The sequence below is a fragment of the Ahaetulla prasina genome, chromosome 2 (genome assembly GCF_028640845.1).
Source record: "Ahaetulla prasina isolate Xishuangbanna chromosome 2, ASM2864084v1, whole genome shotgun sequence".
Taxonomy (NCBI): domain Eukaryota; kingdom Metazoa; phylum Chordata; class Lepidosauria; order Squamata; family Colubridae; genus Ahaetulla; species Ahaetulla prasina.
This window is the reverse complement of record NC_080540.1, coordinates 279,374,573-279,401,672: the sequence shown is the minus strand read 5'-3', so window position 1 is coordinate 279,401,672 and position 27,100 is coordinate 279,374,573. Positions and strand designations below refer to the sequence as shown.

The 27,100-nt window shown below is 35.8% G+C and overlaps 1 protein-coding gene across 1 annotated transcript in view; it reads left to right on the top strand.

Moving 5' to 3' along the window:
* NIPBL (NIPBL cohesin loading factor) overlaps positions 1-27,100 on the top strand; it is a 164,043-nt gene that overhangs the window by 122,075 nt on the left and 14,868 nt on the right. Inside the window, exons 23-38 of the mRNA XM_058170118.1 lie at positions 1,476-1,608; positions 3,039-3,182; positions 4,832-4,921; positions 9,658-9,872; positions 9,982-10,084; positions 13,992-14,090; positions 14,179-14,325; positions 14,623-14,757; positions 14,977-15,075; positions 17,040-17,093; positions 18,239-18,347; positions 20,593-20,729; positions 21,486-21,626; positions 23,332-23,425; positions 23,520-23,674; positions 23,814-23,904. Coding sequence (XP_058026101.1) covers positions 1,476-1,608; positions 3,039-3,182; positions 4,832-4,921; positions 9,658-9,872; positions 9,982-10,084; positions 13,992-14,090; positions 14,179-14,325; positions 14,623-14,757; positions 14,977-15,075; positions 17,040-17,093; positions 18,239-18,347; positions 20,593-20,729; positions 21,486-21,626; positions 23,332-23,425; positions 23,520-23,674; positions 23,814-23,904 — 1,946 coding nt within the window. The remainder of the gene's footprint in view (positions 1-1,475; positions 1,609-3,038; positions 3,183-4,831; positions 4,922-9,657; positions 9,873-9,981; positions 10,085-13,991; positions 14,091-14,178; positions 14,326-14,622; positions 14,758-14,976; positions 15,076-17,039; positions 17,094-18,238; positions 18,348-20,592; positions 20,730-21,485; positions 21,627-23,331; positions 23,426-23,519; positions 23,675-23,813; positions 23,905-27,100) is intronic.

Below are 27,100 nucleotides of genomic sequence, written 5' to 3'. Positions count from 1 at the left end.
AGATTGGGCCTCTATTCCACTTTAGAATTTGTCTTCAATCACTTCATGATGACAAGATACTCTTCGAGATATGAATCTGTTTTGTCACTCATAAGTGTGGATCACAGAGATTATGATGGTGGAGAATTGGTTATTTACTTGTAACTGACTTGTCAAGTGGTTGTTTGGGAATTCAGAAAATTCACTTCCCACTCCTTGTGGTCTCAGATGACCCCATTGTTCCTTTGGATTTTCTGTGTTAGTCTTAGAAAATGAAGGATTTTTGTGACATAGTATTGTCTATACTATGGCACTAGAATGGTGCTTCTCAGTCTTGGTGACTCCCACATGTATGGACTTTAGTTCACAGAATTCCTGAACTAGAGTAGCCATAACTGCCATATCTGGAACTTGAGTGTCTGCACATACTGAATTTGCCCAGCTTGAAAAATGCTGTAGAATGTTGTAAGAAATGAATAGAACAGAACAGAATAGAATAACAGAGTTGGAAGGGACCTTGGAGGTCTTCTAGTCCAATCCCCTACTCAGGCAGGAAACCCTAAAACATTTCAGACAAACGGTTGTCCAATCTCTTTTTAAAACTTCCAGTATTGGAGAATTCACAACTTCTGGAGGCAATTGCTTAGCTCTGGCTCACATAACCTATATATGAGTTTACAGATGATCCCTTGAAGAATTGTAGTTATAGACAAATAACAAATTTCTTGTAAAAAGAAATTGAGTTATGTTAGATTTAGCCTAATCACCCCTTTCTATACGATGTTTGTTAATCTCAGAAATTGGGTAAAATCAAATAGTATTGCTGGTGATGTTTTTTAAAGCCCTGATGTAGGACAGAGATATTGGAAGGACAGCCTAAATTCCTGTCTTACTGAGATCTTTAGAGGTCCTCTGTTACATTTCAACAATACGTGAGATTAAAACTGAGCAGAGGGTACTTTTTACTGCATTTAAACTCTGAAACTTGTTTTAAGAGACACATGTCTTTTTTCCTAATACTCTTTCAAAAGTAATTGCTGTTTTCTGCTTCAGAGGAAGCTTTGGTGTATAATCCTTGTTTTTAAACAGTTATTTTTATTTATTGGCATTTTTACTTTTCAGAAATGAGTGTCTTTTTATTATATGTTGCTTCAAAAATTGAAAAATTAGCAGAATAGAAATATTTTAAATATATAATCTTGCTATGTTCTATATCAGGGGTCTCCAACCTTGTCAACTTTAAGACTTGTGGACTTCAACTCCCAGAATTCTTCAGCCAGCAAAGCTTAAAGTTGCCTGGATTGGAGACCCCTGTTCTATATCACTACCAAATGGCAGATGATGATTATTTGACTCATTTAACTGATATATTAAAACTTTTTCTTTTTTGGTGCTTTGAATTATTTTAATTTCCAACTTCATTTACTTCGACAGTTCCCAAGTTTATAATGTAGTTTGTGTTTAATATGCTTCCCGTTCTCATTTTTTTTCATCAGATGTGGTAGCAAACAAGGTGAAGAGGATTATAGACCACTTTTTGAGAATTTTGTTCAAGATCTTCTTTCCACCGTCAATAAACCAGAATGGCCAGCTGCAGAATTGCTACTTAGTTTACTAGGAAGATTACTGGTAAGTATATGGATTTAAAAAAAAAAGTTTGAACTTTAACAAAGGCTTGTTCTTCATCACAGTTTAGTACATCATTGAGAACTTCAGATGTTTTTGGTGAGAAGCTCAGTCTCAGTGTGCATTCTTATAGGTGCATCTTCTATTTTTTTCTTAATTCCTTTGTTTTAGCAGCCCAAGATCCCGGAATATCTGTAATCATTCCTCAAATTTAAGGAAAGTGGGTTTTGTGAATGCACATGAACACTCATAGAAAAATTAAAGCTTCAATGTTTAGGAATTTATTCAACAAAAAATGATTAAGCAAAGTTATTTACCAAGTTGTAAATGTAATGTATAAGAGCCAATATTTCTAGTTGGGAAAAAAACCTAAATTTATCTTGATTGGGAAGAATAGTGAAATAGTGTGAGAATTAACTTAATTAAAAAACCTTTTAACATGCAACATTACATTTGACTGATAAAGTATTAGTGAAATAAAAGATCAAAGACTGCATGATTAAATAGATGCAGAATTTGAACATTGTAATAAAGAGTATGTAGCAATGGGATTTTAAGTTAATATTAAATTTACTTCTAATGTATTCACAGAAAATTGGTACAAGAAGTTCTGTTGTTGGCATATTACTTCAGTGCTTTTATGTATTTATATGTAGGTGTATTTATCACCAAAATAAATAATTCATTTTCTAAAAAGTATAAAAAAACGCAATGAGTAAGCTTGGTCATTTGTTGATATTTGGTGGCAATGTAGAAATGCTCAACCAAATGCCCAATTTTAGAAAGTAATTTATATTAGATTTTATATTAGAAAATCTTGAAAGTTGAACTGCCCCTGCAACTTCATTTTTACTAAATGTTATTGAAGATATTTTTTATTAAATTTTATTTACCTATCCTGAACTAGCTTCCTATATTTTAGCAGAATATTAAGAATATTAATTCTTCTCATTGAAAAAGGTGTTTGAACTCTTCCGTGGTAGAATGGCCAAACTATATTATGGAACTATGCTTTGAGATCTAAAATAACCTCATATTTAAAAAATAATCTGATGTACAATTCAATTTTAATTGGAAAGCAGCATTTTTAATTTTTTATGTTTAGAGTTTATTTCAGTTTTATAAGAAATTAGAATCCAACAAATTGATTAATTTGTTATGAACATTTAATCAGTTAGATAACACTCTTTCAAAAAATGCATCAAGATACAAACTTTCATCTAGAGTAGCATTTGTCCAGGTAATAAAAAAGAATATGTTGTTTACTTTTAACTGTGGTTTTTAACTGTGCTTGTTCTTTTGTGCAACCTAGACATGGATACATAATCTTGTAAAGCTGCTTTTTACCATATTTTTTGGAAAAGATCAGGCAATGTACAAAGCATATTGAGGGATAGAAAATGGGTATGACAAAAGTGTTGTGTTTTTGTTAGGTTCATCAATTCAGTAATAAATCAACAGAGATGGCTTTGAGAGTGGCATCACTTGACTATCTTGGAACTGTAGCAGCTCGATTGAGAAAAGATGCAGTTACTAGCAAAATGGATCAAGGATCTATAGCTCGAATTTTAAAACAGGTTTGAAGCTTTTCCTGGTGCTAAGGAAACATTATTTGAATAATGTTTGAATAATCACTGTAATAAAAATATTTTACTAAGATGTATAATAAAGTATAATAAAAACTAGCACGAGACTGAATATATTTACTGCAGGAACAAATTATTTTGTACTTGTATTATTCCTTTGTTTTATAACACATCCACGTTGTCAAATTATTCTTAGTAGAGAATTTTTGATGTTTCTTATTTCAATTAATTTAACAGTAATAATATTGAGAAGAGAGCCAGTTTAGTGTAGCAGTTAAGGCATCAAGTTAGAAACTGGAAGTTTCTGAGTTTGTGTGCCTTTGAAGTCATTCTTGACTCCTGGCAGCTGCTGGACAAGTCTCTGCAGTTTTCTTGACAAGATTTTAGAAATAATTTGCCATTGCCTCCTTCCTAGGACTGAAAGAAAGTGACTAGCCCAAGGTCACTCATCTGGTTTTGCTACCTCTTTAGCTCATTTCAACCTTCTTTTCCCCTTCATGAAAAATCAGGATGTGAAAAGAACCTAACTATTTTCTACAACTCACTTCTGTGATCAGGTTGATAGGCTTTGTTCATCCCGTCACAATATAACTTTGTTAAATATGTGGAGTTTTTCTCTGATTCTTAAAATATCATGGGCAAATAGATTGAATTCATGAGTGTTCGTTCTCATTTGGAAATTAATTTTTTTAGGGCGACTGCAGTACTGGAAAAACTAATTTGGAGCCCTTTTTTAATGAACAAAAATGAATTGGTATTGCATTCTAATATCTCATTTCTATCATTGATTAAAATCATAAATAGTATTACATTCTATAGAGCCAGAAATTTCCTACGTAGATAAGATTTTTATAAGCTATGATGCTTATCTTCAGTAAGCAACTTTCTTCAGGTAGTTCAATTATGTATCTACTTCTGTTACGAACTGGTGAAACAACCATTAACAGAATTCATTTATAAAGTTAGCTGCAATATTTGCCGATTCCTTAAAATTGTCCCCTTTCTTGAGCTGTAAAGAAGGACACTTTTATTCCAAGCTTTAAGAGTCATCAACCATTACTAGTATTTCTTTGAGCATGGATAACGGTAAGAGAGGGAAGATTCATTTCTAACAATATTGGCAAATTATTTCAAAAGAGATGAAATGCAGGTAGCAAGTGTGCACTCGTGTCAAAAGCACTGAGGTTCTTTCTGGTTGAAAGGATTAGCCAGTGACATTACCGTTGCCCAGGGGATTCCAAGTTAAGGACTCCTTTTATGTACCTGGCAGGAGCTGGAGTGAAAAACAAGAGCTCACCCTGCCCCACAGCAGCACTTGGGTCTTGATCACAGGATTACTAACCTCCAGTCTAGCATCCTAACCATAAGAGCTACCATGCTCCAAATTGCAAGTTATGTCTCTAAAAATTTCTAAACATGCCTCTATTGCCTCAAGTTACTCAACACAGGTAAACAAAACATGTTGCAGTTTTGAAATTTAGACAGTGATTGCAAGTTATGACTGTTTAAATTTCAAGACTGCAACATTTATTTTATCTGTGTTGAGGAGTACCTTGAAGCATGTTTAGAACACATAGCCATCTTATTCTTTCTTACTGTGATATTAGGAAGAATGTCAAAAGTATATTTCTGTTTTATAGGTCTCAGGCGGTGAAGATGAAATCCAACAGTTGCAAAAGGCATTATTAGATTATTTGGAAGAAAATACAGAAACTGATGCATCATTAGTGGTAGGTTGTTAGAATAAAAGTTGGTTTAAAATATTTTTTCTCAATAAAACTAGGTAGTGAGTCCTTAGACTCATATATGTTCTGCTGTTGTGATTCACTTCAAAGGAGGTTGGTATTTTTCTTTCACACTGCTCCTTACTAAGGCCTCAGGCAATCCACTTTGATGGGCTTTGGGTCTATTGTGTCTACTTTGAAGTCTACTGTGGAAGAGGCTTCAGTCATTTATTATTTTTCATTTATTTTGATTATTTATATCCCATCTTCATTATTTATGCAAATAACGCAATGTGCCAAACATATTACACTTTCCTCCTCCTATTTTCCCCACAATAACAACCCTATGTGATGAGTTGGACTGAGAGCCCAAGGTCATCCAGCTGGCTTTCATGAATAAGGCAGGACTTGAACAAGTCATGCTTATTTCTTGATTATCCTGATTATTCCACAGTCCTAAAAGGTTCAGTTATAATTCAGTTATAAAATTGCATACTTTTTAAGCGAATTCAAAATAATCCTCGGATTGCAAATAGAATAGAATAGAATAGAATAGAATTTTTATTGGCCAAGTGTGATTGGACACACAAGGAATTTGTCTTGGTGCATATGCTCTCAGTGTACATAAAAGAAAAGATACGTTCATCAAGGTACAACATTTACAACACAATTGATGGTCAATATATCAATATAAATCATAAGGATTGCCAGCAACAAGTTATAGTCATACAGTCATAAGTGGAAAGAGATTGGTGATGGGAACTATGAAACGATTAATAGTAGTGCAGATTCAGTAAATAGTCTGACAGTGTTGAGGGAATTATTTGTTTAGCAGAGTGATGGCCTTCGGGAAAAAACTGTTCTTGTGTCTAGTTGTTCTGGTGTGCAGTGCTCTATAGCGTCGTTTTGAGGGTAGGAGTTGAAACAGTTTATGTCCAGGATGAGGGATCTGCAAATATTTTCACGGCCCTCTTCTTGATTCGTGCAGTATACAGGTCCTCAATGGAAGGCAGGTTGGTAGCAATTATTTTTTCTGCAGTTCTAATTATCCTCTGAAGTCTGTGTTTTTCTTGTTGGGTTGCAGAACCGAACCAGACAGTTATAGAGGTGCAAATGACAGACTCAATAATTCCTCTGTAGAATTGGATCAGCAGCTCCTTGGGCAGTTTGAGCTTACTGAGTTGGCGCAGAAAGAACATTCTTTGTTGTCCTTTTTAATGATGTTTTGATGTTAGCTGTCCATTTGAGATCTTGCGATATGATAGAACCCAGAAATTTGAAGGTTTCTACTGTTGATACTGTGTTGTCAAGTATTGTGAGAGGTGGAAGTATGGAAGGGTTTTTCCTAAAGTCTACCACCATTTCTACGGTTTTGAGTGTGTTCAGTTCCAGATTGTTTTGGTTGCACCACAAGGCTAGTCGTTCGACCTCTCGTCTATATGCGGATTCGTCATTGTCTCGAATGAGACCAATCACTGTTGTGTCATCTGCGAACTTCAGTAGCTTAACAGATGGATCATTGGAGATGCAGTCATTGGTATACAGAGAGAAGAGAAGTGGGGAGAGCACACAGCCTTGGGGGCCCCTGTGCTAATTGTACAGGTATTTGATGTGATCTTGCTTAGCTTCACCTGCTGCTTCCTGTTTGTTAGGAAGCTTGTGATCCACTTACAAGTCTGTTCCGGTACCTGTAGCTGGTTTAGCTTAGTTAGAAGAATGTCTGGAATGATGGTATTGAATGCTGAACTAAAGTCTTAAAAAGGACCCTTGCATAGGTCTTTGGAGACTCAAGATGTTGTAGGATGTAGTGCAGAGCCATGTTAACAGCATCATCTGTTGATCTATTTGCTCGGTATGCAAATTGCAAGGGGTCTAACAGCGGATCCGTGATGGTTTTCAGGTAGGAAAGCACTAGCCTTTCAAAGGTTTTCATGACTACAGATGTTAAAGCAACTGGTCTGTAGTCATTCAGTTCCTTGATGGTGGGCTTCTTCGGCACTGGGATGATGGTATGCGTTTGAAGCAAGAAGGAACATAGCACATCTCTAGTGATTTATTGAAAATATGGGTGAAGATGGGGGCCAATTGGTCAGCACAGACTTTTAAGCAAGAAGGAGTTATCTTGTCTGGGCCTGGAGCTTTTCCTGGCTTTTGTCTGTGAAATAGGTCCTGCACTTCCTTTTCTGTGATCACTAGGGGTTGTGAACCCAATGAAATGGGGTCAGTTGTAGGAGGCTTGGCTGTTGTTGGTGTGTCTGAGATGGGGGTTGTGGAGATAGGTGGCTGTAGTTTCCTTTCAAACCTGCAGTAAAACTCATTCAGGTCATCTGCCAGTTGTTGATTACCTTCAGCCTGGGAAGGAGGTTTGCCATAGCCGGTGATATTTTTAAGAGTTTTCCACATGTTTGCTGGTTCATTTGCTGAAAACTGATTCTTTAGCTTTTCAGAGTAGCTTCTTTTTGCTGCTCTTATCTCCCTTGTTAGTGCATTTCTGGCCTGATTGTACAGCATTTTATCACCTTTTCTGTAGGCTTCCTCTTTGGAATGTCGTAGCTGCTTAAGTTTAGGTGTAAACCAAGGTTTGTTGTTACTGTGTATTCGCAAGTTCCTTGTAGGTACACATAGGTCTTCACAGAAGCTGACATATGATGTTACAGTATCTGTGAGTTCATCCAGGTCTGCAGAGGTATCTTTAAAAATATTCCAATCAGTGCAGTCAAAACATGCCTTTAACTTTAATTCTGATTCCTCCGTCCAAAATATCTGATTATATTACTTTGAACAATATAATTAAGATTTTGGCATCTGTTTATAGCATCATTTTCGGATCTTTTTCACTTTTGTTTTCTGTATTTGCTATGCTTGTGAGTTTTGAGATTCTACTGACACTTCAGTAAATTGTATGTATTTATATTTTTATTTGTTTAATTTTGTAAAATAATAATAAAAAGACAATCCAGGTAGTACTTGACTTATTATCACAGTTGGGACTGGAATCTCAATGGCTGACTGAAGGTGACATTAAGCGAGACATCCACCTGACCGCTTTGCTCAATGACCTCAATCCTAGCTCTCCCAGTTGCAGTTGTTAAGCAATCATGTGCGTTGTTAAGTGGAGTGCCGAAGAAAGGGCCCTTCCCCTGTCTCACAACACTAGAGTGACCCGAGCCCGGGCCGCCTCCCTAACCCACCATGCCTGGTTTCACTTACCTTTGCCTTTTTCTGCGGTTGCAGCCTAGCCAATGTGAGACATGGCCTTCCTACTGAGGCTGCCTTGTGCCATCCTGCAAGTGAGCCCCCGTCTCATGATTGTTGGAATGCACCTTCTCCAAATTTGGAGAAAAGGCCTCCCAAACAATCATGATAACTATCAACTGATGAGGACTAGCACTGGTGATGTTACCTAGTCTGGTAATGAAACGTCTGCAAAACAAGCAAGCTCAGAGAAAGCTACAAAAGCTACTGAATGTGATCATTCTAAAGGGTTTAGAATGTAAATCTTCTTAGCCTTCAGAATGATGTCATTCACTAGCTTTCTAGTCTTCCTTGGATTAGAAAGCTAGTAAGCATTCTGAAGGCCAGAAATCTTTCTACATTGGCACTTACTAGCTTTCCAGCACTCTTCCTTATGCAGAACAGAACGCCTCAACTGGGCTACAGAAATGGAGCTCAGGTCTTCATGGAACACGTGGCAACTGGTTGTAAGTGCACATGAAATGTATTTGTGTGGCCATGCGGGCAGCGCTATGTTTTATAGTGTCTGGAAATGCTTTACAGGTTATAAAACAACCATTCCAAGGCTGTCGTAACTTTGAATGATTGTTTAAATGACTGGTCAAAAATCAAGAACCTGTAAAATACATAACACTGCTGTTCTTGTAGAAAGTTCCAATTTAGTGATTATAGGAATTTGCTAATGAGCACTAGTCCATTTTATGCAGTGTTGTTTACAGCTGATTTTCCCAGTGTAGGTTTTTTCCGATTGAGACAATAACTTCCATCTTTCCTCACCAGTGGCTATGCTGGCTGGGGCTGATTGAAGGTGGCCTATAATATCTGGATGTAGATACAGGTAGTCTTTAACTTAAGGACTGTAATTGAACCTGGAATTATAATCGTAAGTTGCGGTGATTATTAAGCAGATCATCACGTGACTGTGCCTAATTTTACAACCTTTTTTGCTGTGGTTATTAAGGAAACACTGCAATCATTAAGAAAACCCATTTTCTTCAATGGGTGTTTTTTACTAGAAACTGGAAGAAATTGCTTGAAACTGACAAAAACTGCTGAAAATTATGGTAACAAGACCGTGGGATGCTGCAAACGGTCATAATTGCAAACTGGTTGCTGAGCACTCAAAATGCGATCATATAACTGGGGTATTAATGCTGCTATTGGAACTACAGAACTGGGTGATAAGTAGCGCTGAACAGGTCCATCGTAATTTTGAATGGTCACTAAATGAGGATTACCTGTATCTACATTAACTAGTAGCAGCTTTCTTGAATTACATTAATATTTTTAAACCAGTAAATAATGATTAGAGGAATTTATAGCCCAGTTCTCTTTTCCCATAAGGTAATATTCAACTTGGCTTATGTAAGTTAAATTACATCTATATATATGGATACACATATATTTAATCTAAAAATGGTGGAACAAGAAATAATGTTGAAAACATTTTTTAATTGAACAGCCTCTGACTTTTTTCTTTGTTCCCATACATGGTCCTATTATACCAGTTTTCCCGGAAATTTTATATAGCTCAGTGGTTTCGGGATACCACTATGGAGACTGAGAAAGCAATGAAGTCTCAGAAGGATGAAGATTCATCTGAAGGAACTCACCATTCAAAAGAGGTTGAGACAACAGGACAAATTATGCACCGAGCAGAAAGTCGCAAAAAATTCCTTCGAAAAATCATTAAAACAGCACCATCTCAGTTCAGTACATTAAAGTGAGTTCAGTAAAAACAGGTTTATTTATTTTAAGGCTCTATTTGGCTTTCTTGTGTTGGTGTATTTTTTTCTTAAAGTCTAAAGTAACGATGTACAACTTTGTTACAGGATAAATTCTGATACTGTGGACTATGAAGATGCTTGCTTGGTTGTACGCTATTTGGCCTCTATGAGGCCGTTTGCCCAGAGCTTCGATATTTATTTGACACAGGTAAACTCTGCTGGAAATTTTAATGAAATGAGGATTGTTACCTGATTCCAAGCATTTATGCAGTGTTGTTTACAGCTGATTTTCCCAGTGTAGGTTTTTTCCGATTGAGACAATAACTTCCATCTTTCCTCACCAGTGGCTATGCTGGCTGGGGCTGATTGAAGGTGGCCTATAATATCTGGATGTAGATACAGGTAGTCTTTAACTTAAGGACTGTAATTGAACCTGGAATTATAATCGTAAGTTGCGGTGATTATTAAGCAGATCATCACATGACTGTGCCTAATTTTACAACCTTTTTTGCTGTGGTTATTAAGGAAACACTGCAATCATTAAGAAAACCCATTTTCTTCAATGGGTGTTTTTTACTAGAAACTGGAAGAAATTGCTTGAAACTGACAAAAACTGCTGAAAATTATGGTAACAAGACCGTGGGATGCTGCAAATGGTCATAATTGCAAACTGGTTGCTGAGCACTCAAAATGCGATCATATAACTGGGGTATTAATGCTGCTATTGGAACTACAGAACTGGGTGATAAGTAGCGCTGAACAGGTCCATCGTAATTTTGAATGGTCACTAAATGAGGATTACCTGTATCTACATTAACTAGTAGCAGCTTTCTTGAATTACATTAATATTTTTAAACCAGTAAATAATGATTAGAGGAATTTATAGCCCAGTTCTCTTTTCCCATAAGGTAATATTCAACTTGGCTTATGTAAGTTAAATTACATCTATATATATGGATACACATATATTTAATCTAAAAATGGTGGAACAAGAAATAATGTTGAAAACATTTTTAATTGAACAGCCTCTGACTTTTTCTTTGTTCCCATACATGGTCCTATTATACCAGTTTTCCGGAAATTTTATATAGCTCAGTGGTTTCGGGATACCACTATGGAGACTGAGAAAGCAATGAAGTCTCAGAAGGATGAAGATTCATCTGAAGGAACTCACCATTCAAAAGAGGTTGAGACAACAGGACAAATTATGCACCGAGCAGAAAGTCGCAAAAAATTCCTTCGAAAAATCATTAAAACAGCACCATCTCAGTTCAGTACATTAAAGTGAGTTCAGTAAAAACAGGTTTATTTATTTTAAGGCTCTATTTGGCTTTCTTGTGTTGGTGTATTTTTTTCTTAAAGTCTAAAGTAACGATGTACAACTTTGTTACAGGATAAATTCTGATACTGTGGACTATGAAGATGCTTGCTTGGTTGTACGCTATTTGGCCTCTATGAGGCCGTTTGCCCAGAGCTTCGATATTTATTTGACACAGGTAAACTCTGCTGGAAATTTTAATGAAATGAGGATTGTTACCTGATTCCAAGCATTTATGCAGTAATGTGCAATATCTGTTCATTGTTGAGTATAGGTATAGGTATTTAATAGGCTGTGATTACACCACATGTTTCCATGGTTCTTTTTATCAATTACATGAACATTTTTATTTATAGCCTGCATGCCTTTCATACCTTCCCAAAATGTAATTCATTCTATACATGTGATAATTCAGTTGAATCATTGTCTTATAAAGATAAGGAGGAATAACACCTTTTCATGAACTTCATCTTTATTGATTTGCATTTATTATTAGGGATGTGAGCTGTATCTTGTTTGCTATTGGTATAGCACTGTCATAAATATAATCAGAATTCAACAAAGTGATTGTGCATATTTCTTGGAGAATGAATTACCAATATAGTAATTGGTAATTGGATAGCTCAGCCTGGTAAGGCCTGTTATTAAGACCTGTTATTAAGAACACAAAGCCTGCAATTACTGCAGGTTCGAGCCCGGCCCAAGGTTGACTCAGCCTTCCATCCTTTATAAGGTAGGTAAAATGAGGACCCAGATTGTTGGGGGGGCAATAAGTTGACTTTGTAAAAAAATATATGCAAATAGAATGAGACTATTGCCCTATACACTGTAAGCCGCCCTGAGTCTTCGGAGAAGGGCGGAGTATAAATGTAAACAAAAATATATATATATATAGGCAACCAATATTTTTCCCCATCTGGATTCTGTTTAATCAATTTATACACCTGCCAAACTTGATTGAGATTTTGTGAAATGAATTAAGAATAAGTGAACAAAAAAACTGAATCGGGGGTGGGGGGGAGGAAGAGAGGATGCTTTCACCTTCACACGCACTGCTTGCAGAAATGCAGCTTTGTGTGCTTCCCCATTATTTGTGCGGCCCAGTTTTAAATGGGCTGCAGCCTACCACAGGCCAAGGATTGGGGACCCCTGCTTTAGAGAATATAACAACTTTCTCCAATGCTCAGAGTAAAAGTCATATTTTCAAAGTCTAGTAAAAGACCATCAGGATTACAACCCATTGTATCCTGAGAGTGCTGTTCCATAGGGCAGGTCCCAGTGGTGAATCACCCCCCCCCCCGTTCTATCCAGCTTGCCAAATTGATAGCACCTGAAGTGGGAGGTTCTGCCCACCTGCCGGAATGTCATTACATCACTTTTTTAACCATCTGTGCATGTGCAGAATGTTCTGCGCATGCGCAGAAGAAGTGCTTCCATGCATAGCGCACATGTGCTCCCGCGCGGGAGCACACCCCAACCTGTAGCAAAGGTAAGTGGATTTCACTGCTGGCAGGTCCCATAACAAGAAAACATGCATTCTACATCCCATCATGTGGTATTGCTTCATAGAAAAGACTCAAAGCATGTCAACCCTATTGGATCTTATGGGACAGGTAAAGATAAATTAAAGCCCAGTAGTTCTGTAAATAATCCTGTACCATGTAGGACTTTGTAAGTGGTAAACAGAGTACAGACCCTTGAATTGCACCTGGACATTTTAAAAACATGTGCAGTTGGCAGATCAGATGGATTTGTACAAAGGCCTTTCTGGTGCAGCTGCCATCTGCTAAAAAGCAAATGCCAGGATCTCTCAAATTGTGTATGTTGTCTGTCTGAGGGAATGATACTATATCTAGATTTAATGATGGAGGATCACCACATTGGGGGGGGGGGGAGTGGCTAAGACCCACAGCATTCAGTCTTAATATGGTTAAGTCTAAATCTGTTCTTTCCCAGCAGGACTCCTGCAGCTTCCAGAAGCTGCGAAATTTTTTTTTGAAGTATCACTTCATTGGCCAGGGTAGAGAAGCATAATATGCATCTTCCTTTATATTGATGTTACTTATATCATGCCAATGGATGATCTTACCCAGCAACCTCATGTGGTTGTTAAATAGAAGTGGAAAAATTTGAATCTTGATCCTCTCTTCTGGGGTGTTAACAGTCCCCTCACGTCAGACTGTATCTTCTTTAGATTTTTATGAACAGCTTTTCTATTCCCTTAACTAAGACATTTATGAAGAATAAAGAATACAAGGCTGAAGATTAAATGCTGTGATATTCAACTGCATTCCTCCCTCTATCTGGACATGGACCCATTAAGGATCATGTGTTGGCTATGGTTGTTCAGTCAAATATGAAACTATCTGATAGTGGGATCATCCATCTCACATTTTTAAGGAGTCTATGGTCTAACATCAAATACCTTACTAAACTTTAAGTACACTACATCCACAATATCTCCTTGGGCTACTAATCTAGTCACATTGTCAAAGAAATGTCAGCCCTTTACAAGAAAACAATAGAATTTGTCTGGCACCTATTTTGAACAAATCAAAACTAGGTTCTGATAAACTGTTAGAAACTAAGGGTTCACAAGCCCACCCCTTGATTAGCTTTTCAAAGATTTTGCTAGGTATTGATGTCAAACTATTGTTATAATTCTCTTTGCAAGATTATGACAAATTACTAAATAGCTACTTTTCATTTTGCTTTAATCTTGTGTAATGTTTCCACTGCATTTTTGTTTTCAGAAAGTAATAAACAGTGATTAACAAATGCTATTTTCTTTTAACAGATTTTGCGTGTGCTTGGTGAAAATGCAATAGCTGTTCGAACAAAAGCCATGAAGTGTTTGTCTGAAGTAGTTGCTGTAGACCCCAGCATTCTAGCCAGGGTAAGAACAGAGCGAGAGAGACTATATCTAACCATACATTTCTCCTGGTTTTATTTATGTGCATTTATATTTTGCTTGTTGTTTATAGTTGGATATGCAGCGAGGTGTTCATGGACGGTTAATGGATAATTCCACGAGTGTGCGAGAAGCAGCTGTGGAGTTACTGGGCCGGTTTGTGCTTTGTCGACCACAGCTTGCCGAACAGTATTATGACATGCTGATTGAGCGAATACTGGTATGAATAGTTTTACATTTTGCTCTGTTATTTATAAGCATTTATAGACTGAAATTTGAAACACAGTTACAGTTTTTGTTAATTCAAAGTTCTTGGATTTTATTATGGTAAATTAGGTGAACTTTGTCGTTTGCATAAACTTTAAAAAAATAAATGCACTATATTACCATAATGCAAGTCTCATATTGGTTGCTATTAAAGTTTTTATATCTGTTTTTTATTTTTATTTTTTAGTTAATAATATGCAATGTTGTAAATTATAGAAACTATATGTATGTCTTCTTTTCTCTTCCTTAGGATACTGGTATTAGTGTCAGAAAAAGAGTAATAAAGATTCTTAGAGATATCTGCATTGAACAACCAACCTTTCCCAAAATTACAGAAATGTGTGTGAAAATGATTCGCAGAGTTAATGATGAAGAAGGCATTAAGGTATATGAAAATGCAACATGAATTGCTTCTGTTATAGCTTGCTTTGATTTTTCTTGACTTCTTACATTCACATTAAATTGAACCGAGCTCTTGTGAGCAATGTTATTATAGCCTGACTAGTAGTAGTAATAATGCTGCTTATTGAAATTTATACTTTCTTCTCTTTAAGGTTTAACAAGTTAATTTTCTTAATATATATATATATATATTTATTTACAGAAATTGGTAAATGAGACATTCCAGAAATTATGGTTCACTCCAACCCCACATAATGACAAAGAAGCTATGACCAGAAAAATCCTGAACATCACAGATGTGGTATGAATGGGACTATTTCAGTTGCAGTAAACACTTATGTCTAACTGTGTTCACAAGTGTTCTTTATTGGTGTCACTTAAACAATGCAATACAGGGGGTCTGTGAGTTTCAACAGCAATTGGGAGTGGACACAATGCAGTTATAAAGTGTGACAGCATTGCTTAGCTACAAAAATTCCTACAGTCCCAATTGTCATTTTTAACTGAATCCCACAGTTGTTAGATGGAGTAGCTTCCTGCTGGCACAACCAAAGTCACAGAGGAAGCTGGCAGGAATTTACAAGTCCCAGACCCGCAGGCAGGTAAATGGCTGCTATTAGATCAAGGAAGGAACAAAGGAGTGCAGAAGTGGGACAGGGAAGACGCGTGAGAGGTATGGGAAGGTTGTGAGTTGGCTTGGGGAGATTGCTAGGGGATGTGCTAGAGGCATGGTACAGGTTGGAGAATGTTAAGGGATTCAAGGGGCACCACATGGGAGAGAAGGAGGGGGAGTGCAAGAATCACCATGCAGGTGTGGGGGAGACATAAGAAGTGCAGTGTGTGTTGGGGTGTTGGAGTGTGTGAGAGAGGATCAGCAAGGAAGTATGAAACAAGCTCCATGCAGATCACTGAGGATATGAGGAGGTTCATGAGAAATGTCTTACAGGTCAGAAAATTTACATGGGGATGTGAGTCAGGGAGGGTGTGAGGGAAGCATAGTGAGGATCAAGGAGGCTACCTAGGAGTGTACAAGTGGCCAATGCAGCATGAGCATAGAGGGGTTGGGGGAGAATGTGTGCCCCAGCAATTTGTAACCTTCCCTTCTGGCTTCCCCATTGACTTTCTAGGGAAGCTGGCAGGGAAGATTGCAAATAGTGATGATCAACTTCAGAATCACATGACTGCAGGAGTGTTGGGTTAGCTGGAACTCCAAGGACCAGCTGTACTCATCATTAATTCAGCGCTATCATAACTTCAAATGGTTGCTGAATGAATGATTATAGGGCAAGGGCTACATGTAGTCCAAATATTTCATTTTTCTGGTTGGGTTTTGAAAATTCTGAAAAAATTGGTTTATTGCCACATGTGCTAAGTAAAGGTTGGCTATTTGATAAAAGAAGGGTAGAGATTTTATTGAATTGTACCTCTCATTAGTTCTAATTAGCTGGCAAAGGGCAAAGTATGATAAAAAGGACAGTCTGCCAACATCTGGAGAACTATGCATTATGTACTGTTGTTTTACACTGTGCTTTGTTGGATTTTGTGTTTGGGTAGTGTCTGATCCCAGCCACTATGTCAAAGACGTTGTGTTATATGCTGTGTTGCCTAACAAATTATAGTTGGACCACGATTTAGCACAATATGTGTATCCAATCTTTGTGGCTAATGACTTCCGCTTTTAGACACTTATCAACATATTTTAAAGGGATTTGTTTTTATTGGCTAGATTAATATGACGTAGAACTTAAGTTTCTCAATAGTTTTAGGTTTATAAAACTTGTAGCATAGTATTTGGATTTTAAAAATTAGTGAGAAAAATTGGAATAGCATAACATTAATTGCATTATATAATGCTATCAAGTTCAGCTAAGACCCTAATTTAAGGATTCTTGAAAACAATCCATTTTACTTGGACTCCTAGGAATAAACAATTAACTTTTTTTGTATGAAAGTTGAAGATGTACAAATGCTTCAAAAGAGATTTAATCTGTTAAATGTCAATTAAAATAGTGTTATGAAAATAGTATTGATATGTGCATATACCAAGCTTCTGGGGGTGCGAAAAATATTTGTTCTACTATGTATTACTTTAGCATTCTATGTTCAAAATTTCAGGTTCTCTCCCCTAATTTGGTGGTTTTGATAGATTATGAACAGCTTTCTGAGAAATCGATATATTTTATAGATATTCTCTGTGTGTATTAATATGTGAACTCAAAATGTATAAATTTATTCACAAATAAATTTTACACTTCTTTTTCATAGGTTGCAGCTTGTAGAGATACAGGATATGATTGGTTTGAACAGCTTCTTCAGAATGTACGTAATGATTCAGATATTCTGGACCTTGATTTCATTCAAATACCTTTTATTTTTATCTTTTTTCAAACAGAATTGATGCAGCTTTTCAGTAACACAACAAATAGGAAAATGATATTCAAATTAATCAATACAAAGTGTAAAGGTCAATTAAAAATCTAATAAGAATTCAGGAGGTACCATTATCAGTAAAAAAAAGACTGGTTTGTAGGTAAATCAAACAAAAGAAATGAAAAGAATCTCTCCCCCAATGTATTTGGAAATATTGGTTCTAAATTGGAAAGCTAACATGCCTCCATCCATTAGTCAAGACACTATGATGGGGGCTCCCACCCTCTGGAATGAACTTCCCCCAGGACTCCGCCAACTTCCTGACCTTCGAACCTTCCACCGCGAGCTTAAAACACATCTATTTATCTGTGCAGGACTGGACTAGAATTTTAATTTTAAATTTAATTTTAATGGGGTTTTTATCATTTTAATTGTAATTTTAAATTTCGGCCTATTTAAATAAGTTTTTTAATTTAGTGTTTTATCTTGTATTATTTTGTATTTTTATCGGGCTGTAAACTGCCCTGAGTCCTTCGGGAGATAGGGCGGTATAAAAATGTGATTAAATAAATAAATAAATAAATAAATAAATAAATAAATAAATAAATAAATAAATAAATAAATAATTCAAAAATGAATTACATTATTTCATGGATGTATATCTTCTTCATATTGCTTACTTATTAATGCTTTTTAAATATTATTCTTAGTTCTTAAAGGCTACTTTGCCTAGCTTAGTTTTCTTTACATATTTATTAAGAGATGTATCCTACTTCAGTTATAAATCATTATAACAGCTTTAAGGCTTGTAGCTCAGGTTTATGATAAGCAGTAAATGAATATACATATGAATAACAAGCAAAGTGAGTTATTTCACATTTTTTTAGAATAGCATGTACTATTTTATATTTATTGACTGTTTAAGATTCTAAATAAAAATAAATTAAAATTTTAAATAAATCTTTTTTTATATGTATTTTGGGGTAATCTGTTGTCCGTTATTACTTCAAATTAGTGTTTCATATTAGTTACAGCCAGTTAGATTCTGTCTTTAATTTTCTTTTACAAAAGATTATATTCTGTTTATTTTATAGTTGCTAAAATCAGAAGAGGATGCTTCATACAAGCCTGTCAAGAAAGCCTGTACGCAACTTGTGGACAATTTGGTTGAACATATTCTGAAGTATGAAGAATCTTTGGCAGGTAAAGCATATATAACCATTTCAGTCATATACTATTAAAATAGCTTGTTGGTAGCAATTTTATTTTTACATAAAGACACTTATTTTCCTCCATTCTTTGTGTGCACAGATTTTTCTTATCTCTTGTCCTCTGTTTCTTTTAAACCTGTTGTTTTACGTCTCTTCCTTTATTTCTGCTTCTCCTAACATCAGTAGGGAAGCATTTCTGAGCAAACTTACATTAGACCATTTAGACAGTGCCACTCTTGCATAAACAAATCTACCTAATTTGTTAAAAGCCACAAACAGATTAGCCTCTCAGAGACTTTGAAGTTTATATCAGTGCAAGGAATTAATAGAATGGAGTGGAAGGGAAGAAAAGGGAAGGGAAGGGGAAGGGAAAGGAAGGGAAGGGAAGGGAAGGGGGGGGGGGAGAAGGAAGAAAAAGAAAAGAAAATCTTCATCCAGTCTCTCTAGTCTTCTATAAAAAAATGCTTGCATTGTACTCCTACTTACAAGCCACTAGATTTCCTGTGGAAATAAGAACTTTCTTACAAGCCATTGGGTGGCAGCAAAGATTCTCTTATTTCTGGAAGGTTGAAAAATACTTCCAAAACAGCCAAAACTTTTTTGATAAGTCTATTTCCCTCAAAAAAAGTTTTTCTTTGCAATTTAAGAGACTAATTTCTCACTCCTTTAGTTCTTTAAAAATTAAAGCAAAATTACCACTAATATTAATGGACAGAAGGAATAAATACTATAATGAATTTTAGATACTTTTTTGTGAGAGTGCATCCTTAGATAAAGGGGTTTTACTTTTCACCACAATTTCAAAAGGGGAAATGCTCAATACAGCATGGCATGATGGTTTATCTCGCCTTCTTTGAGATCACAACTTATTTGGTTATTTTATTTATTATTTTTACGAATAGCTCAAGGTGACAAACATGTCCAACACATCTTCCTTGTTATATTTTCCCCACAATAACTCTGTGAAGTAGGCTGGACTGAGAGAGCATGATTAGTTCAAAGTCACCCAGTTGGTTTTCATGGATAAGGCAGGACTTGAACTCACAGTCTCCCACTTTCTAGCCTGGTGCCTTAACCACTAAACCAAACTGGCTCTTCTTCTAATCTTATCTTCTAATACCATAATTCTCTCAGAGCAGTAGTCATCTGTATTAAGAAATTCATCAGTTCCAGAAAACAGTAACCACTTTTTTGTTGTTGTTGACCAGACTAGACCATATATATTTGACATTTATGTTTCCCAGTGTGTTTTCCATTTTACCATTCATACTTCATAGTACAGTCATACATTATATTAATATATCCTACCATGAACATCTTCCATTTTAGAAAACAAAATATTAGTTTTTCTGATATAATATATGACAGTATATTAAGACCACATTCCTATTAACTTGGAATGGCTATCCTTTATGAATGGACAAACTAGAAGTAATTGCATAATTTTTCTGAATTGCAGTGCAAAGGAAGGCCAAATCTCATCCAGGTTTTGTTTTATTCTTTAATTATGTTCTTGGTGTTTCTACGTCAGGTTCTTAGCCACAGTACACAACTGGAAAGCTTTCAGGAATAGGATGTAGTATAAAAAAGCTAGATCACATGATTTGCAGTCATTCAAGAAAGTAGGAGTTCAATCTCTTAGGTACTTCTGCTAAAAGTTAAAAGGAACTGTTACGTGAAACATCAATTATCTTTTTGATTCCTTTGGGTCATTCTGAAGAGGAATATGAGAAAGTGGGATCTGTCCTGATGAGCTCATATTATTATAATGCAAAGGATCACAATTAAAGTGAGGCTTTAAAATCTGCAGTGTTTAATTTATATTGGAAAAATAATATTGGTTCTTTGAATATAATGTTTTCTATTGCTATATGATTTATTTATTTATTTAAAATATTGTCATGGTCATTTAAGTCTGAAAAATGTCTGAAATATATGATAATAGTACTAGCTTTAAGACTGGAATCAAGTTTTGACCTGATCAATAATATTTCTGTTTGGGCTATCATAAACAGTGGCTTACAAAGCACATGAAAGGATAAAGGAACTATGTGGTGCCCAGTGCTTTCCCAATCGGGAACCATTTATTTTTGAAGCACAATGTGATATACACATAACCAGGCCACTATAAATATTTTTACTTGAGAGACTTGATTCAGCTGGCCATTTAGATTAATGACTGATTGGTAGATGAGGATTTGTGTGGTCCTATGTAAATAATGATATTTCTTTTCCAGATTCTGACAACAAGGGTGTGAATTCAAGTCGCTTGGTAGCTTGCATAACCACTTTATTTTTATTCAGCAAAATCAGGCCTCAGTTAATGGTCAAACATGCTATGACCATGCAACCATATCTTACAACTAAATGCAGTGTAAGTATTAACACATCTAGATTGCTTCTCTTTATAGTTTCTTTTTCATCTGAAGTTAAGATTAATGTGTAGGTAGAAACCAGTAAAATCTGTTTTGAGACAATTTAGTTGCCTGCTTCTAGGGTTGTTCTTACTACTATTTAACTTTTATCATTCCCATTGTTGGGGTTTAATAAGCTCCTTTAAAATTCTTTTTGAATTTATTATATCTATTGTTTTAGGTTTTAAATTTGCTTGTTAAATGACTTATTTTGAAGTATTTTTAGACAATAAGAACAATTTGATAATGGAATTGATTATCCAGAAAGTAGTTAAGTTTGGAAATGTGGAAACTGGAGATGTTCAAACAGAAACTTTGTAGCTTTTTTCTGGGACTGCTTTCATTTGGATTCTTGGACTGAGCAAGGGTTGGACTTAATTGCCATTTCCAACTTTGTGTTTCTATGGTTTCTATGTTTTTATTTTCATTCTAACATTTCTATCCCATATTTCATATTTAAATGATTCAAAAGTAGGATAGAAACAATCCAGTCTGTCAGCCCTCTCAGATTTTCTCAGATACCATTTGGGTAATGAGAGCTGCACATTAAAAAAGTACTAGTTCATGAACACAAGTTGTGACTGCTCGGTTGTTATTCCATGGTGTTGTATCATTCAGTAGCGTGGATGCTTTATTTTAATGTTGAACTTGAGTTTTTCATGATATAGTGAAGGATCACAATAGACAAAATTAATTGAATGCAATATTTTCTATAGAACCAAAATGACTTCATGGTGATCTGCAATGTTGCAAAGATCTTAGAATTGGTAGTGCCATTGATGGAACACCCAAGTGAGACTTTCCTTGCTACAATGGAAGAAGATCTCATGAAGCTCATAATCAAATATGGCATGACAGTAAGGTTTAATTTCTACTTTAAAAATCATCTTGGTTTACTGCAGTGGAAAATGCTATATTTGAAAGGGAACATTGAAACTGTAGTCATTATGTTGATTTTATGGATATAAAAATATGGTTAGCTAATTCACTTTTTTATTTTAGCTATTCATAGACTACTTGAATATTGTTTTAAGTAAAACAATATTTTTACTTGAGAGACTTGATTCAGCTGGCCATTTAGATTAATGACTGATTGGTAGATGAGGATTTGTGTGGTCCTATGTAAATAATGATATTTCTTTTCCAGATTCTGACAACAAGGGTGTGAATTCAAGTCGCTTGGTAGCTTGCATAACCACTTTATTTTTATTCAGCAAAATCAGGCCTCAGTTAATGGTCAAACATGCTATGACCATGCAACCATATCTTACAACTAAATGCAGTGTAAGTATTAACACATCTAGATTGCTTCTCTTTATAGTTTCTTTTTCATCTGAAGTTAAGATTAATGTGTAGGTAGAAACCAGTAAAATCTGTTTTGAGACAATTTAGTTGCCTGCTTCTAGGGTTGTTCTTACTACTATTTAACTTTTATCATTCCCATTGTTGGGGTTTAATAAGCTCCTTTAAAATTCTTTTTGAATTTATTATATCTATTGTTTTAGGTTTTAAATTTGCTTGTTAAATGACTTATTTTGAAGTATTTTTAGACAATAAGAACAATTTGATAATGGAATTGATTATCCAGAAAGTAGTTAAGTTTGGAAATGTGGAAACTGGAGATGTTCAAACAGAAACTTTGTAGCTTTTTTCTGGGACTGCTTTCATTTGGATTCTTGGACTGAGCAAGGGTTGGACTTAATTGCCATTTCCAACTTTGTGTTTCTATGGTTTCTATGTTTTTATTTTCATTCTAACATTTCTATCCCATATTTCATATTTAAATGATTCAAAAGTAGGATAGAAACAATCCAGTCTGTCAGCCCTCTCAGATTTTCTCAGGTACCATTTGGGTAATGAGAGCTGCACATTAAAAAAGGTACTAGTTCATGAACACAAGTTGTGACTGCTCGGTTGTTATTCCATGGTGTTGTATCATTCAGTAGCGTGGATGCTTTATTTTAATGTTGAACTTGAGTTTTTCATGATATAGTGAAGGATCACAATAGACAAAATTAATTGAATGCAATATTTTCTATAGAACCAAAATGACTTCATGGTGATCTGCAATGTTGCAAAGATCTTAGAATTGGTAGTGCCATTGATGGAACACCCAAGTGAGACTTTCCTTGCTACAATGGAAGAAGATCTCATGAAGCTCATAATCAAATATGGCATGACAGTAAGGTTTAATTTCTACTTTAAAAATCATCTTGGTTTACTGCAGTGGAAAATGCTATATTTGAAAGGGAACATTGAAACTGTAGTCATTATGTTGATTTTATGGATATAAAAATATGGTTAGCTAATTCACTTTTTTATTTTAGCTATTCATAGACTACTTGAATATTGTTTTAAGTAAAACAATATTTTACTTAAAACAATATTTGTTTAATTTTGTTTACAAGTAAACAAAACTACTTGTTTAAGAAAATAGAAATTATTAAAAATAAATAATATACCATCTTTATGATGGCCTTGAAGTCTAAATAAATCTGTAAAATAAGAGCAGAACATTGATTTCTCCATTACTCTGCAATATTTTTTCCCCTTTGTTTCTAGGTAGTGCAGCACTGTGTTAGCTGTCTTGGAGCTGTGGTTAACAAAGTCACACAGAATTTTAAATTTGTATGGGCTTGTTTTAATAGATACTATGGTAAGCTAAATATTTGGATTTTTTTTATGAATATTCTTTTAAAGATATTCAATGTTTATGAAAACAGCATTATAAAATAGGTTTTGTTATTTAGGTGCACTTTCAAAACTAAAGAATCAACATCAAGAAGATCCGAATAGCACTATACTTACAGCAAATAAACCAGCACTCCTAAGATCCCTTTTTACTGTTGGAGCTCTATGCCGGCATTTTGATTTTGATCAAGAAGATTTTAAAGGCAACAGCAAGGTAATACAATATTTAAAAGTATATTTGGATTTCTGGGTTTTTTTCCCCTGTTTTTAGATATTAATAAAAGTTTTTAAATGGGAATGAAACTTTCCTTGACTTACTTTTTAATTATTGTACCCTTTTCCTCTTTAAATAGGTTAACATAAAGGATAAAGTACTTGAATTGTTAATGTATTTTACCAAGCATTCAGATGAGGAGGTACAAACAAAAGCCATCATTGGTCTAGGTAAGATTTTACATCAGATTTGAAATACTTATTATGTATATCAGTAACTGCTTGTGATTATTGCAAAATGACTGCTGCTTCAATAAAACATTCCAGGATAATTTGTTAATATAGTTTAGATTATTGTAATAGTCTGTAGCAAGTGGGCTATATTCAGAAAAGGAAAGATGATGCAAATTTGCTAGCATGTATTTTTGTATATTTAATTGTGTGCCTGTGATGCAGCTTAATGTTGTATAGGTCTGTTTTTTAAAACATATTAATAATTTTGTATTTGTGCAGTTTGCAATAACTATAAAATGTAAATGGACAGTTGTGGGCAGTTGCAGGTATAGCACGAAGTACTGGCACAATCTTTACAAGAAAAAGATTGCCTGCACTTCTGCTAGTCCCCACTTCTGGCTCTGCCTTTCTTCTAGGCCTAGGTGATCTCAGTGTTGTTGGTTACTGTCAGGTCTGTATTCAGTAAGACATTTATTTATCATGAGCATGTGTGGACTTGTCTTACTTCATAGGAACCTGATTGGGAAGGGATGCGGAAATTACCATATCCAAGATTTATTCACCACTATTCTTTGTGCATCATAGCCCCAATAATGAAATTGGGTGGGGTTGAGGCAATAATTTATTGTGAGACCTTTAACTGTAACTAGAGATGCTGCTGTGACTCCCTTCTTGAGCTCCTGATTTTATATACTGGTATTGAAATCATCTAGGCTTTTATTGTTGAAGTGACTTCAGTCTCCGTGTCTTTGGGTGTGAATTCTAGATGGGCTCATGATTTAATAGCCTCTATAAAGATCAGATGCTTGTTCCAAGTTATTTGTTGCCTGATGCACACAAGTAATAACATATTGGAACTGGTGTTTCTGGAGTGATTAGCATGTTAAACAAAATTGGCACTAAGTGGTTTCTGCTTTAACATATGTCCTGGAGGACTTCTTGATATTCTAAAGAGCTCTGGGAAATGAGATGTCTCAAGAGATGGCCAGAGTATTACTAGTGGAAAACATAAAGAGTGAATTAACTGAACACAGTTACATGTCTATGTTTGATACTATTCCATGATAATAATAGTGGCAAACTGTTTCTACTTGTCTGCTCTTACTGCACCTGCAGATTTGTATTCAATAGCCTTGTTTTTAGGGTTGCCCATAACCTTTTAATAGAGAGGTGGAAGAAGATCTAACCATTAGTTAATGTGACATTTTTGTGGGGTTTGTCAAAGAGAAAATTGTTCACATTTCTTCAAAGTATATACCAAATGGGCAGAGTTTTGCATACTATTTTGGATTGTTTTAAATTTCCAGAGATCAGGGAGCAGAATTCTCCATAACAGGAGCTGTGCCACCTGTGAGCCAGAGCCTTGCACTGGTTTTTTCAACTAGTTGGTCATAGTATGTGCACCAGTATTCTGGAGTGGTAAATATCTCTTTAAAGGAGGAGAGATGTCATATACCTTGAAGGAGGTAGTGATGTATTCTTTCCTGAATTGAATTGTTAGTGATCCAATCACTAACCTGATCTCCAGTCTTCCCTTTCTGGGGCTTGAGCTACAGAGGAAACAGATTAACAGTCTTTCTGTGGATGGAAAAAAGGATTAGTCACATAGTCAGTGAAGTTTTGAAGTTGGTTTATTGTTTGTCAACTGATCTTTTTAAATTTCTCTAAAGCATTTTATGTTATCAACCATTGCATTATTCTAGACCAATGATGGCTAACTTTTTTGCCATCACGTGCCAGGAGCGGGGGGTTGGGTGGGATGTCACGCGCACACGTGCCCACACCCATAATTCTATGTGCCATGCACGTGTGACTCCCCCTGCTCCTGGCATGTGATGGTCCGGTAAGTCCGTTTCTCTCTCTCACTAGGCTCCAGAGCCTTTCTAGGAGGCTGGAAATCGCCCGTCTGCCAACTTCCGGTGGGACCAGAAGGCCCATTTTTTGCTATCCCCAGGTTCCAGAGCCTTTCTGGGGAGGGTGAAAACAGCCTGTTTCCGGCCTCTGGAGGGCCTTGGGGGTGGGGGTGGGGAAGGCAAGAAACAGCCTGTTTCCCTACTTCTGGTGGGTCTAGAAGGCCTGAAAATCAGCTGGCTGGCGTGCACATGCACGCCGGAACTGAGCTCACGTGCCAAGTGGCATGCGTGCCATAGGTTCACCATCACGATTCTAGACTATATGAGAATTAGGAGCAGAAACATTGTTTTATGGTGCTTCAACTCCTTCTGGAGTAGAAAATTCTCGTTGGTGTTAATGCAAAAGGGGCACTTGTGTTTCTGGCCTCTCCAGTGTGGGTACTTACAGTATTTTCCTATACTATTCAAAATCTACATGAAACTACTTGAAAAGTTTATTCTGTTTGGGTTGAGGTATCAGTATATTGATGATACTCAATTATACATTAGGGAAGCTGCAGGCCATGGGGACTGGATGGATCAAAGGAAAATTATATCCATGCATACATAGTTGTTGTGATCAAATCAGCTTGATCTCAGTCACTAAATTGGATTACATGCAACTTAAAATCAGATCTGTGTCTTGATGGTTCTCCTGGACATGCTCAGCATATGGAAGCTGTGGCCAGGAGAGCTTCAGCTGCTGCATTGTTTGAGAAGTTCTTTGGATTGAAGATACCTTTGCGACAGTGATTCAAACCACCATCACCCCAAACTTAGACAAGTGCTATCCACTTAACATGAGAATGCCCTTAAATGCTATTGGAAACCACAAGAGTTTAAAAATGCAGTAGACTGACCAATAACATAAACACGTTGAATAGCATTGTACTTATGCCAAGGTTGCTGCATTTGCTACTGAAAAACATTCTGTTATGGATCTTAATTCCATATGAGGCAAGAAGACTTCGGCCCTGGAAGCATTCCTTCTTGGTGGCATCCACCTGATTATAGAATATTTTCGGTCATAAGGGATAGGAAGCCCTCAATTTGCTTGCCCTTTTGAAAAACCTTTAACGCTACAATACTCCAGTGGGTATTTTATAGTAACAATGAATCTGGGCTGCTCTTGTAACTGACATTTATGTGTATGTGGTTTGACATTTTTAATTCTGTTACTTTATGAATAAAGCTAAAGTTTTTTGAAGCAGGTTAATATTAAAATGTGTGTATAAGTAAGAAGACAATAAACAACAGGGAAACATAATATTTCCTGTAGTAGAAAGTTATATGTAAAGTTA